Below are 15,654 nucleotides of genomic sequence, written 5' to 3' on the forward strand. Positions count from 1 at the left end.
GAATCCGCTCTGTTGTTGACTTATGAATAGAAAGCTGGCAGCAGAGCGGTGTCACTATACCCGGCGGTGCAGGAGACTAGTGCCGCCTCCTCCGACAACATCACTGGCCTCTGCCAGGTACAGCGACACCATGCTGTTGCAGGCTTACTACTATTCTTAAGCCGACAGCAGAGTGGACGCTATGCACAGGGGAGACAGAGCAAGGACAAAGTAGGGACAGCGATGTGCACAGGCGAGACAGCACAGTCCCTGAAACGAACGTCACTGATGATGCTTATTTTCAGGAAGGGGGCAGGTGCAGTGACAGTGAATTCAGCCTCTGCCCCCCATTGACAATTTGCTTGAGTATTCCTGCATGTACTGGGATGCCAAAACAAATCATCATCAGACAAGAAATAGAAAAAAAATACACTAACAGTTATACACTATATATAAAAAAATGTAGGCAACACTCCAAGGTCTAATTTCAATAGTGGATTATTGACCCATGGTCATGATGGAGATGTGTCGTTCTGTGGAACCTTTTTTCACACTTGGAACGAAATGTCACCATCATGACCATGGGTCAATAAATCACTATTGAAATTAGACCCTGGAGTGCTGCCTTCATTTTTTGACTATGTATCAAGGTTTGGTTAAGCCTGGGAGCTGTTCTACAGCTTATACCAGTGCCGCATCTATATTTTTGTATTTGTTATACAGTGTAGTTAAGGAATGGTAAGGAATTTTTACAGCAAGTATATTAGATTATGGGACTAAATAGATAGTAGCAAAATTAATTTGCCTTTGGCCACCCCTTTTAAGATTATCTGGAGCAAGTGAATACTACTAAGATCAATGTAGACCTGAAGCGAAAATCTTCCAGCAATCACGGGAAAGAAGGGCCCATTGTTCTCTGACTTTCACAGTGCCACGCAGAACACTGCATAGCAGTCCCATTAGGATGAATTCATCGGTGATGGAAATATTGCGGGTTTTTTTTGTTTGTTTTTTTTTATTACAGCAAATCTGCAGCAGGAGATTTCAACATGGAATACAGTACAAGAGAGGTGTGTGAAATTTTAACAAATCCCATCTACTTGCTGCAGGCATTTTCTGTGCAGAAATTGACCTTCTGTCCCTTCCCCATCTTCACATTGTGTTGTGGATTGAGCATGGATTTGCTGTGGATTCTCACTTATTGACTTCAATGTTAAAATCTGAAATCAATCCTGCGGATCTTCAACAAAATCCACAAGGGCAGATTTTAAACCAATTAGTTTTTGTCACCATTCACTGCTGAAGCGTTCCTTCGCAAATCTAAACAATGTGAAAACTAAAAAGTACCCTGCACAGTGCCTGGTCTGTTATGGTGCAGGGACAATTAAATAGGAGCTGTGGAGGAACCCCACTGATCAAGTGCAGGCACATACTGCAGATAGTAAATCATTCAAGAAGAGAAATAATTGAATTCTATGTCTGTTACAAAAAAAAAAAATCACAAAAGTAAAATGTAGAAACAATTAAACAAAATGAAAAGACGTACTTACTTGTTAAAATTCGGGTTCAAAGTTAAAGAAGTTGCTGAACAAGAAATGGAAACTGGGTGACCGTAAAAAGTAAAGCGTATAACGAAATACACTCAAATTTGTTAACGTGACGGCTAATTAAACCACATGCATTCACAGACATATGCAGATGAAACACTAGAGAGAAAAGATACGTAATAACCATAACAAACATGCATAAAAAGTTGCAGACTCACCAATGGAGTGTGGGGCGAGGTACAGTTAACGTATAACAAAAAAAAAGCTCCGAAATGACAGTATTTTGAGAAAAATTCCGAATAACAAATTATTAGAAGCTTTAGTACATCACAATACAGGGCTGGGCTAATAGTAATGTGATGCCTCTCAATAATGGTAGTATAAGCAAAGAACAAATTGATTTCTGATGATTTTAGTGTTTGAAGGACACCATCTTTGGCCCTTATTATTTTTTTTTATATTATATTGTAAAAAAAGAAAATTAATCACGTATTTCAATTAAAAATGTAATACAAATAGGCGAGAGTGCACCTTTAAGAATCTGCATATGTTTGTACTGTTATCATCCAGAAATTTACCATAACATTATTGACTTTTGCATAAGCATCCGGTCTCAGGCATACAGTAAAAAGGCTTTATGGTGGTCTCACAAACCTGTTACTCCACAGAAGCTTAAGTTACTGGGTCTTCATGTCGTCACCCAACAGAAAAAAATACATCTCACGTCATGACATTGTGTAGAGCATTAAATGCCTTAAACCCACCTTCATTTCCTACTGAACCAAGCACTCCTCATTCAACCCAGAAATGTCCACTTAGTGAATGATGAAAGCGATGGATATAATGGAAACAAAGACACCCACCTCACAGTGCTTCCGCCAAATGTCAATATTCTTGCGCTGGGCTTTGGAGAAATGGTCCCATGCTTTTTGTCTGGAGGAAGCGTTGAAAACGGCCACAATCTGCTCAACTTCAGTGAACAAGGAAGTCAAACAAGACAAGCAATTTATGTTGTGGTCATTCCATAGAAGGCAAAATAAAGACGCATGCGGGTCCTACGGATCAAGCATCTAAACTTCATCCATAGTCACCCAAGACATGCGTCTTTTGTACTTACATGGTCTTATTGCTGATACTGTGTCGCTCAAGCGTCCAATACTTTAATTTACATACACTTAAACACTTCACATCAAAGTCTTCTAAACAATGATTAGTTACAGAAGGAAGTCTCATTAATTAATAAGAGTCAAGTGTAGTGACATTCATTTAATCAGTACTTTCCATATTATAACGTTGACAGCTTTTGCCCTCATTAGAGAAATTCTTTATTAATTCTCTGCAGACATTGAACTAGAATGTGTCTGAAATGTGCTACTTTTTGAATGTCTGATGTAATGTAAGTGCCAAAATTTCTGCCTGACAAAATGCTTAAAACGGCCTTAAAAATTAGGGCTATCCTAGTTATTTAAAGCTTTCTATCACCCAGGCTCAGAGTTACAATGTGCTACTTTTTAATGTCTAATGTAATAGACCGATCTCAATCTCAACCTCGCTCATCCTGAACCTACAGCTTTTTGTTTACACAGTATAAAAAATGCCTGTAAGAATAAAATAAGATGGATAAGTATCATCATCAAACAAACCTAAATATGTGCATATACCTTCCATTGCAGCTTAATCTTAAGGATAGTAAAAAAAAAAGCTGAGTATATAATCGATGATTTCTGACCTAGCTTAGGTAATAGGTAGACTACCCAGCTGCTGATGTCAAAAGCTCAAAGCAATGTCCGCTTTTGTGGCTCAACGGCCTACCCTGCACCAAATTTGTACGTCATCAATTTGTTGCTCCGAGTTCTCTGCGTTCGTCGGCCTTCTATCAAATTAGGTTCATTTGTGTGATCATGAAACACTGCGGAAAACACCTTGAGAAAGGAGTTTGACAATTATGGGTGTAGTGGAGTAAGAACAGAGACAGGACTGTTAGGTGAAGTCAGATTGGTATATATTCATCTAGGTGCCTGGTGTTCTGCGTACAACACCTTGGCAGCAAGCAACACTCGGTACGCTCCAATAAAAACTACTTCTCAACAGAACTGAATAAGCTTGATCTTGTAAAGGTTATGAAGTATGCAAGGAAATCAAAACAAAAGAGAGGGGGAATATTTGGTGCATCTTCCTCAAGTTGGTAAATTGCCATAATAACCACTGTTAAAGGGAATCTGACAGCAGGTTTTCTCTACCTGATCTGAGAGCATTATAATGTAGGAAAAGAGACCCTGAATCCAATGATGTATACTTAGTTTACTGGGCGGATCAGCTGTGACACAATCAGAGTTCATAGGGCTCATTTAGAGATAAGTGATTTTTTATCAGCATTTGTATGCCAAAACCAAGAGTGAAACAAACAGAGAAAAAATAATTTAAAGATTGACACCTGTTCTATTTCCTTGGAGACATTCCTGGTTCCTGGCCCCCTGACAAAGACTTTGCCGAAACGCGTGTTGTGATGAGCGCACGTCCCACCAGGAATTTTTTGCCCCTTGGCCTTATAACTCGAGGTAGTTACCGTATATATATCCTAGTTAGGAACATATACCTGTACTTGCTATTGTACCTTGATCATGTTTCATATATTATCTAATAGGCCATATGGGGCTGTGTAATTGTTTATTAAGCAATATTTTTGAGCAAGACTACAATGCCTATACCAAGCTACATTGAATTTCCTGATTAGCACCTATGCTCGAGGAGCACCCATTGTTTGCATGTGTGCATTTATTATTCCCTCCCCTCTTTTTTTAATCGGATCCTTTGAATAAAGTTTTTTTTAATTTTACTACTACTCAGTATATCTGATCGATTTTTTTTCTTCTTTTTTGTATGTCTTTGTTACACTTTCTCAGAGATCTGTCCAGATAATACTAATAAGTTTGGTCATATACAGGTCCTTCTCAAAAAATTAGCATATAGTGTTAAATTTCATTATTTACCATAATGTAATGATTACAATTAAACTTTCATATATTATAGATTCATTATCCACCAACTGAAATTTGTCAGGTCTTTTATTGTTTTAATACTGATGATTTTGGCCTACAACTCCTGATAACCCAAAAAACCTGTCTCAATAAATTAGCATATTTCACCCGGCCAATCAAATAAAAGTGTTTTTTAATAACAAACAAAAAAAACATCAAATAATAATGTTCAGTTATGCACTCAATACTTGGTCGGGAATCCTTTTGCAGAAATGACTGCTTCAATGCGGCGTGGCATGGAGGCAATCAGCCTGTGACACTGCTGAGATGTTATGGAGGCCCAGGATGCTTCAATAGCGGCCTTAAGCTCATCCAGAGTGTTGGGTCTTGCGTCTCTCAACTTTCTCTTCACAATATCCCACAGATTCTCTATGGGGTTCAGGTCAGGAGAGTTGGCAGGCCAATTGAGCACAGTAATACCATGGTCAGTAAACCATTTACCAGTGGTTTTGGCACTGTGAGCAGGTGCCAGGTCGTGCTGAAAAATGAAATCTTCATCTCCATAAAGCATTTCAGCCGATGGAAGCATGAAGTGCTCCAAAATCTCCTGATAGCTAGCTGCATTGACCCTGCCCTTGATGAAACACAGTGGACCAACACCAGCAGCTGACATGGCACCCCACACCATCACTGACTGTGGGTACTTGACACTGGACTTCAGGCATTTTGGCATTTCCTTCTCCCCAGTCTTCCTCCAGACTCTGGCACCTTGATTTCCGAATGACATGCAAAATTTGCTTTCATCAGAAAAAAGTACTTGGGACCACTTAGCAACAGTCCAGTGCTGCTTCTCTGTAGCCCAGGTCAGGCGCTTCTGCCGCTGTTTATGGTTCAAAAGTGGCGCCTGTGCACGGTGGCTCTGGATGTTTCCACACCAGACTCAGTCCACTGCTTCCTCAGGTTCCCCAAGGTCTGGAATCGGTCCTTCTCCACAATCTTCCTCAGGGTCCGGTCACCTCTTCTCGTTGTACAGCGTTTTCTACCACATTGTTTCCTTCCAACAGACTTACCATTGAGGTGCCTTGATACAGCACTCTGGGAACAGCCTATTTGTTGAGAAATTTCTTTCTGGGTCTTACCCTCTTGCTTGAGGGTGTCAATGATGGCCTTCTTGACATCTGTCAGGTCGCTAGTCTTACCCATGATGGGGGTTTTGAGTAATGAACCAGGCTGGGAGTTTTTAAAAGCCTCAGGTATCTTTTGCATGTGTTTAGAGTTAATTAGTTGATTCAGAAGATTAGGGTAATAGGTCGTTTACAGAACCTTTTCTTGATATGCTAATTTATTGAGACAGGTTTTTTGGGTTATCAGGAGTTGTAGGCCAAAATCATCAGTATTAAAACAATAAAAGACCTGACAAATTTCAGTTGGTGGATAATGAATCTATAATATATGAAAGTTTAATTGTAATCATTACATTATGGTAAATAATGAAATTTAACACTATATGCTAATTTTTTGAGAAGGACCTGTATAGTGCATATTATTTTTCAACATTTAGCTACTACATTATATCATAGACATGCAATAGTTCCCTATGAGCCCTAAGATGTAGAGTACAGCAGAGCTCAGAAAACTAACCCCATCCACACCAGGCTCTCTATGCACATAGTCTATGGATAGAGAGCTGCCTATCACAGGATGGGGAGGAGTCAGACACCGCAGCACATGGCAGCTAGTCAGGGCAATGGTGATGTCCTAGTAATAAAACCTTCAAATACATTTCTTTTTCACCAGAAGAACTCATTTTAGTACAAAGCAGATGTTTTTTTTCATCTATATGGAAAATAGTATATAAGGAAATATGATGCAGAATAAAGCTATAGTTGTATGTAAAGTGATATGGCCATCGTTACTTTATTCACCCCTCATATCACACATTTGTGTGATCACATTCCTCAGCTATATTTATTGGTAGTGGTCTACACTTTTCAGTCTACTCCGGTTTAGCAGTAAAGGCCTGTTCACATTGGTAAAAATCTGCTCTTTTAAAAAGCAGTATAATAATAAGTCAATGTGAACATTGGGGAAAAAATAGAAAAACAAATGACAATCTTCATTGATTGTCCGTCGGGTCCTCAGACTATCAAAAAATCTTGCTGTGTAAACAGGACTTCTACTGACATTACACATTCTCCATGTCAGCGTGCATCCATCAGATGGATCTTTCCTTCTCTTCCCAGTATGGAAGATCGTTTATTCCAATGGCAATATGACTGATCTGAACAGATAATGTCTGTCCAGAGAAGATAAATTTGTACATAAAAAGGTGTTAAAAGGTAACACAAATAAGCAAGCTCCAGAAAACCCTGTATGGTTAGATTTACTAGTTACAAAAAATAGACATAAGGGTTCTATTTTTAGTTAAATAGAAAAAGTAATTATGGCTAAAATCTAGAAACATACATTTCTTGGAGGCTAGCACTGCAGAACGATGACCTACATGATAGCAGACATGTATGTTCATTCCCTGCAGGGCTGTCGAAAAAGAACAGCTGCATGAAGCAGACGGGAAGAGTCCTTGGTACGCAGCACAGGTTTCTCATTAACACAGGAACACGTACGACCATTTTTCTGAATGTGAATGGTATTTAAACTTTCCAATATGTTTTAACGTTTAAGTACTTAACCGAATAGACAATTAGCAATTTCCTGACTGGTAGAGACCTAATGAATCTCGCTGTAACATTTCTGAAGGACTGTGTGCACGCTATGCAGATGTTTCATTTGCCTCATTTCCATGTGCTGCACCCAACAGACAGGCTGTGCTAGGTGGGAACTGAAGATCTAGGTATACGCAAGGTGGTCATCATGTATTCAAAGGAGGCTCCTGTCTGGGAAATTGCAAGCAGTAAACCATCATCTAATGGGCACAAAATGATCATTTGCCTCCCAGAGAGGACATGTTTAGGAGACTGCTTAACAGCATTATCAAAGCAGGATATTAAAACACAGCAAATAATTTAGCAGTGTTTGACCCCTGAAACACGATGTATTTCCGTAATTTATTTCTATGTCATATGCAGTTCAGGCCATCAGCTTCTACTGGAGAGATGCTTATGAGCTTTCTGGGAAACAGAAATGGTCTGAATTTACATTTTTCATTTAAGTCCTAATACATTTATAAAGCAATTTGTAGCACATAAAAGACCAAGTGATGACCTTGGTTTATATACACATAAATGTGACCAGTCTTGGCCACAATTTGAGTTATAGGTATAATATAGGCTGATATACTTTGCGATCTATAATGCCATCTCAACATTTAGTGGACAGCAGTTCTGATAATTGAGTGCGTTTGTACATGTTGAGTAAAATACAAACCAACCAAGCTGTCAACCTTTTGACAGATGGGACATTATTCATTTCCATTGCTTACCCAAGCTCCTGGAAAATATACCCCTTCCCCAAAAAAACACCTTATTTCATTTTCAGGTTTGTGTCATATTTAAAAAAAAATCTAATGGGATGAAAGGTTCAGATAGAAAAGCACGAAATGTACAAATAATTTTGCCCCAGAAGGAAAATGTTGGTAGTAGGTGTGTAGCTTGGGGAGGGCTGGCAGGGCATGTGCCATCAGATCTAGGGGGCGACTATAAAACACTCAGCCTTGGACAGGGAATTTAGACACAAGACAAGGGAAGCACATTGTAACTTTGGTCTGGAAGAAGGAATGCTTAGCAAAGAATCTAGTCTAGTCTAGTTTGCATGTCTTTCACAGCACAGTAAAATGACGGCCTTAGGCTACTTTCACACTTCCGTCTTTTGTGTCACGTCGAAATCCGTCGATTTTTGAAAATGCAGGATCCTGCAAAAAAGACTTGTATTAGCGACGGATTGTGACGGATGGCCATCCGTTTCATCTGTTGTGCACTGGATCCGTTGGAAAATAGCGGTCCGTCGTGGAGAAAAAACGTTCTCTCTCTCATCATTCCTGGAAATTTCTTCATTCAAATTGTGGCAACAGCACAAACGACGCATCCGTCATTACACTGGATGCGTCACACACGGTTTTCAGTATTTTCGTGACATCTGTCGATACATCATTTTACTGCACAACGACGCACAGCAGAAGACGGATGTGTGAAAGAGGCCTTACACAGTCTTTAGCTGATCAAAACAGATAATTTCAACTGAAATAATCATTTAATGGATGAAATTTAAACACAAACCATCGTTTTAGCCAACCAGTTTCATGTTATTGTTAGAAAAGCAGTTGCACGCGGTCCACATTTTTAACAGATAGCTGCTAGTCCACAAACAGTATTTTCCGAAAACCACGTGCCAAGAATGTTCCAAGAACATTCCCAAAAAAGACTGTTTGCCTTTCATCCAGTGCCATGACCAATTTATTTACCAGCTGAGCATGTTTAACAATTACTCAACCATGAAGCTACTTCTATCCGATGTGTAAAGCCTCCTTATAATGGTTGTCTGGCATAGAATATTGATGATGTATCCTAACAATTGGTTATCAATATCAGATCAGTGATGCAGCACCTGCACTGGAATAACAGCTGATCTGTAGTACCTGGCAGCAGCTGCTACACATTAAACAGAGCTGTGCTGTCTGCATTAAAAGCTAATTGGTTGATGTTCCTGATTTTGAACTCCCACCAATTTGATAATCGTGTCCTTAATCCCTTTAAGGCCGGCCCTGTAGACCTATAAATCAATGCTATAGCCTGTTAGGGACCCATCAATATAGCCGTATCTAGTTTTTTGTGACCCAGTTGAGTTTACTTCAGAAGAGTAAATGCCTTTTTTCTCAAAGTACAATTCAGAATGAGCAGAACAGCCTGTCTCCAGGGCGAGGATCAAAATATCTAAACATTATTTTCGAGAACAGACAAGGCAAACTGAGAGATGAATAATTTGATTTTGGCATAAATGCAAATTCTGCAGACTTTGAGATTGATGGTTTCGGGTCATTTTTACACAGCATCATTTCCGTGCCTTTAATCAGGATTCCTTATAGAACAAACATGTAAGATTAAGTTGAAGGATCCTTTGGCTTAATTATGGAACTACTACTCCAGAGAAGGAGCTGATAGAATCTTTGATTTCGTCAGTCACGATTTATCACAATAACGTTTACTGAGCACTGAGCCCTTGAAAATTATATGCTATAGTGTGATTAGGCAGCATGTTGAACAATTTGCAGGATTTATTTATTTTTTTACTTTACCATGGTTCTTCCCAAAATTCAATTTGGTCTATTTCTGGAAGAAGTCTAACTAACATGGACAGCAGGTAACATCATTGCTGCATCTAGACTGCTGTGCCAGTACATGTGCAAGAAGAATACATTGTAGTGACATTATATAAAAAATTGATAAGGTTATATTAATGCAAAAATAAAAATAAAATAGGACCCTAATGCAATGGTCAACCCTTTCTGCAATGTGTGTTGAAACCGTTAATAGAACAAAACACATACATGAGGAGTAGTACTCAGGAGGCCTGTAGACCTTCTGGCAGAAGTTTTCCAAGTGTTAATTTCCTTAAAAATATGAAGTCAAGTAACTTTCTAAATAGTAAATAGTCTTCATTATTATTTCTTACCATTTTACTGCTGTGATATCTGTAAGTGCTGTATCTAGCTGAGTGCACTGCAAACATAAATGTTGCAAATTCTGCTCATGGTTCTACACAGATTTCCAGTGTGGAGACAGAAGAAAACATGTATAGTCTTTCAAGAGAGCATAAAAAAAACAGAGGAAGTGAGAACATGTGCAGGATAGAGGCTGTGCTGATGTATGAGCTAATGAAGACATCTGCACCCTTCATACACAAAGATCTCACATCCAGCCTACATTACTGAAAAAGGCATTCACACACACAAAATAATCTGCAACTTGGCCTAGGCTGCAAACTGCGTATCAGAGGTCTGAAACGAATAAGACATGATGATTGCAGACTGAAATGTTGTTCAATTTTACTAACTAAAAGGTAACCACTAACATAATTTTTCATGTCAAAAGTGGCCATAGCCTTTAATGGAAATCTTTAGCAAACCTTAAAATTCATGGTATTGAAGTTTATGTTTTTGAAACTAATCTCTGCTCCCATTACTTGTTACTGAGAATGTGAAATAAGGCACATAAGGTGGTTATACTCACTAATCGAAAAGTGGTCAAGACAAAATTTCTACAAAAACAATAGACTGTCAGGTAAAATTTATCAGGGAACGATCACTTTAGTTGACTGATGACAGTCATTGTTTGTACACTAGTCAGTTCTGTTTAAAATATTTGATCAATAGCTTCTTGTCCACAAATAATGTATTAGAGAAGGATACCCAGATCATCATCAGAATGTTCTCACACAGTGTTCTGCTTTCACTTCGGTGTTTTGATCGCCCGTTATCGCATTTTATTGCAATGTTGTAGCGACCAGAAAAAACGTTATTCTGGCGTTTAGATTTTTCTCCTCATTACGCCGTTTACCGATTGGATTAATTATTTTTATATATCAAGAGATTGGGCGATTCTGAACATGGTTATACCAAATATGTGTATTTTCTTAATGGTTTTGAGTGGGGCAAAAGGGGGGTGATTTGAACTTTTATATATATTTTTTTTTAACTTTTTACTGGCTTAATAGTTTTCATAGGAGACTAAAAGCTGCGATCATCCGATCACCTGTGCTAAACATAGGGCTTAAGCCATGCTATGCGTAGCTAAAATGATCATTTGCTACGAGGGCCGACCCACAGGGCGGCGCTCACAGTAATCCTGCAATGGCAACTTCAGGAGTCTCCTGCAAACCCTGGGTTGTCAAGCCAACACATCGGCGACCCGCGGTCATGTGACACGGGTATCGATGGGCGGAGCTAATGATGCACTTCCGGCGCGATCATATTAAATGCCGCTGTCAGAGATTGACAGTGACATTAAACCTGTTACCAGCTGAAGTTGGATCACAATTCCACCTGTTGCTGTTAGGGGCACATGTCGGCTGATTAAATCAGCTACATGTGCCGAAAAAGTTGCAAGCTTATCGCCGGAACCCACAGCAAACAGGGGGAAGCGACTTATGACGTACCTATATGTCATAGCTCGTAAAGGGTTTAAAGACATTGTCCACTACTAGGACAACCCCTTCTCATTTATTGTCCCCAATAAAATAAAAAATAATTATACTCACTTCCCATGCCAGCGCAGTTCCAGCGGTGTGAGCACTTGCGTTACTGGGGCTCTTGTGCAGTTAAGACACATGGGCCTGGCAAACAATCAGTGCTGGCATCACTGATCCCACCTTCAGACAAATCAAACATCAAGAGGAAGTCAGGGTTACAGCTGCTCGCTCACTTCCTCTTGATGTTTGTCTGAAGGCGGGTCCAGTGATGCCAGAGCTGATTGGGCACCCGACTCGCGTGTCAGAACCACCCCACAAGATCCCCAAGGAGAGCGAGTGCTGACTCTCCTGGAAGGAAGCCAGCACGGGAGGTGTATATAGGCTTTTTAATTTTATCAGCGCCAAACATTAAGATCAAATAGTGGACAACCCATTTAATTTGGATAGTACTTCACAGACATCATCACTGTCCCCATTAGGGCTCACACAAACTAAATTCTTTGAAGTATGGAAGGAATCCCAAGCAAATACTGGGATAACATAGAAACTTCTGCAGATGTTGTCCTTGGTGGGATTTAACCCCTTGACGATTATGACAATTTCCGTTTTTTCCTCCCCTTCATACCAAAGCCATAAACCTTATTTTTCTGACCACATAGACATATAAGGACTTTTTTGCGGGATGAGTAGTACTTTTGAATGACACCATTCATTTTACCACATAGGGTACTGGAAAACAGGAAAAACTTAATTTTGGTGTTCTCTATTTTTTTTTTTTTGTCTACGGTGATCGGGTTAATTATTTTTATATTTTGATAGATCTGAGTTTTCTGAATGCGGCAACACCACAAGTGTATTTTTTTAATATCTTTATTTTTAATGGGGTTAAAAGAGGGAAAATTTGAACTTACGTTTTTTTTTTGTCAAATTTTTTTAAAATACATTTTTTTATTTACTTTTCACTGTTCTTGTTAGTCACCTTAGGGTATTGAAGATGTGATCGCCTGATTGCTTCTGCTATATACAGCGATGCCACAACATCACTGGATATAGTAAAAATCCAGGTCTCCTTTGAAGCCCGGCCACAGGCAGGGGGTGGGTCTGCGGCTGTCATAAAAACCCATCGGTGACCCACGATCACGTCACGGACGCGCCGATGTGGCACGCATCATTCAATGTGCCAATGTTAGCACATGTTAAATGTCGCTGTCGGAGTTGGATAGCGGAACTTAACAGGTTAACAATCAGGGCCTCCGCTCGTGCATTATTAAGTGGCAGGTCCTGGCTGTAATACACAGCCATGATCTACCGGGTATGGGGTGAACTCTCACTCTGTGAACCTGCTCCATACACCCACTTCCAACTTGCGCTGTACTTGTACGTGAACGGATTATCACCAAGACCCCAGCACTGGAAGGTTACAGTGCTAACAACGGAGCCATCATGCTACCCCCAGCTATACACTATAATGAAGAAATTCATACTGTAGATGCTCACAAGTCTTTACACAGCTTACATGTGCTCCCGAGACACTCGCCTCATATTGCTGAATGCCCTAAACTTTTACAACCACTTGTAAAATCTCTAGGAAAGCATAATAAATGTATAATAGCTGGACATGGATTTGTAGACATCCCAAGACAATGGTGTATTTGCATGAAGTGTCCAGCTGGAATATTTTAAGCCTATTTCCCACAGTCCTCAAATTACTGGGATGAAGCCAAATCAGTTTCCTGGACATGCATGTTATTGTTATACCATTAAAAGCCTGCTGTACTTTGCAATGACACCTACAGATGTCAGGAAGCTATCATAACATATAACGATTCACTTGGACCCCTATTGTTTTATGGTTTGTTTTTTTATGTGGCGTTCATGCTATTTGCACAAGTTGGGAACTTTTCATACAGTATGTTTCTATCTCACACATCATAGTGTTTAACGGTCATATGCAACAGCCAAAAAGTTCAAAACAACTTAATTACATAAAACGAACAGACCTAAAACGATACTGCACCACACTCTGAAGAAGCCAAGCCTAATTTGTTCTAATGCCTAAGCTCATTTTCTACAAAGCGATACTGCAATGTGATATATATCGTCTACTTTAGAGAGAGACTTATAAATCAATAGAACCCTCAAACTACTTTATACCGCCAGTCAGATGCTTTTTAGTCTTATTAATGTAAAAGCAGAGCATCTAAAAGCTTGTTCCAGAAATTGCATTCACAGCATTATTATATTGATCTAACGTCAGCTGGGAAATTAAAACTCTGCTATTACAACGTTCAAGGCCATATGAATGGAGTTCATCAGATCTTTACCTTTTTGAAAGACAGCACGCAAATAATTACTAAAATTCACAGGGAAAAAAATCCATACTAAAAGCAATGGTAAGCTTTTAAGTACATGAATTGTTTTAATTTTTATGTGTAGGAACAAAAATCTAAAACTACTTATCAATTTATTTCACTCCGATTTCATTTTTAGGATGTAAAATGAAACGTTTTCTCATGATCTTCTAAAACATCTGCTCTTGTTGGCATGGGTGTTAAAACCAAGGCTTGGACACTTGAATCGAGCCTTTATAATTATGGGTTTCATTGTGGTCTTCTATATATCACTATGTAGGACCTCTCCCTATAAATGGGTCTTTGTAATCAATACTTAAGCTGTTTTGGATGTTATACCAAGAAGTTTGGTGAAAGTAATGTACATCATTTGAATGTCACTCGGTTAAGACTCTTAAAAAACATGACTTACCTTAATTCAGTAGTCCATCTTGACGTGGGCCCAAGTGAATTACAATTACTTACCCCAAAACTTAGAAAAGAAACAAATAAGGTACTTACATTGAGTAAGAACTCCAAGGAGCTCAGTTTTATAAACTTCCTTGGCCTCTTCCATTTTGTCCTCATGTGCTGCCTTCTCATTCATCAATCGTCGAACATGACTGTTTGCTGACTGGACCATGGAGTAGAACTGGTTTGCTGTCCTTCGATTCACTTCTCCTCTCTCTATCCATGTTAAGAGAACAGAAATGGCTTCTGTGAATTTGTTGTCATCTGGAATAGAAAGAAATGCATAGATTCTTGACCAAAGTGTGAATCAGTCCTGCAGGCCATCATGAAAGAATGAAAATATCAATGGGCCTACAATCTATTTATAAGAGAAAACCGCATGCACTATCCAGATATGGTGCCTTAGTAGAGTCCAAAACCATGTACAGAGAGAGATAAACTTAGGCACTCAACTGAAATGAAGTTTTTTTTGTGAATTTATTGTAGTCATCAAAATGAACGTTTCGGCCTCAATGCCTGGCCTTCTTCAGTAACAGTTCCATAGAGGAGATATAAAGACTTCTATTGAATGTGGTGTAAGATTAGCGGCACTAGTGCAGAAAAAACTGCTCAAAGTTATGCTGTCCGGATTAGAATGTCCAAGGGAAAGTATCAAGAGAGAGGTGCCAGCTTGTGCTTCTGCGACGCGGCATCCACCGCTAGTCTGCCTAGCTAGGCAGACTAGTGCCGCTGATCTTACACCATGTTCAATAGAAGTCTTTATATCTCCTCTATGGAACGGTTACTGAAGAAGGCCAGGCATTGAGGACGAAACGTTTATTTTGAAGACTACAATAAATTCTCAAAAAAAACTTAAGTTCAGTGCCTAAGTTTATCTCTCTCTACAATCTATTTATGTGACAAACATAACAGGTCTATGGGCAGAGTAAAGTTTTTTGTGTGATCCAAGCACCATTCATGTAAATAATTTATGTTCACATTTTAATTAGATACTATTAGCACTGTTGGGACCAAGAGGAGGACACCTAAGGAGTGGCAAGGTGAAGGCTACAGCGGGTAACACTACTCTGCAAACTTTTTTTGTGTACAACCTGCATTGTTTAGTATTTGAGTAGCTTTTCCTGAATAAATGGGATTTTCCACCCCTGTTTGAAAACAGGCCAGAAGAATGGTATCACTATAGAGTAAAGAAATAAGTATTACCGTACT

The 15,654-nt window shown here is 39.2% G+C and overlaps 1 protein-coding gene across 8 annotated transcripts in view; it reads right to left on the minus strand.

The window, feature by feature from the left end:
* ENOX1 (ecto-NOX disulfide-thiol exchanger 1) overlaps positions 1-15,654 on the minus strand; it is a 768,733-nt gene that overhangs the window by 147,728 nt on the left and 605,351 nt on the right. For all 8 annotated transcript variants that reach the window (XM_077297345.1, XM_077297342.1, XM_077297343.1 and 5 more), the window contains 2 exons: positions 14,497-14,709; positions 2,390-2,496 (listed from right to left, as the gene is read on the minus strand). In XM_077297345.1, coding sequence (XP_077153460.1) covers positions 2,390-2,496; positions 14,497-14,709 — 320 coding nt within the window. The remainder of the gene's footprint in view (positions 1-2,389; positions 2,497-14,496; positions 14,710-15,654) is intronic.

This window comes from Ranitomeya variabilis, chromosome 3, assembly GCF_051348905.1.
Source record: "Ranitomeya variabilis isolate aRanVar5 chromosome 3, aRanVar5.hap1, whole genome shotgun sequence".
Classification (NCBI taxonomy): domain Eukaryota; kingdom Metazoa; phylum Chordata; class Amphibia; order Anura; family Dendrobatidae; genus Ranitomeya; species Ranitomeya variabilis.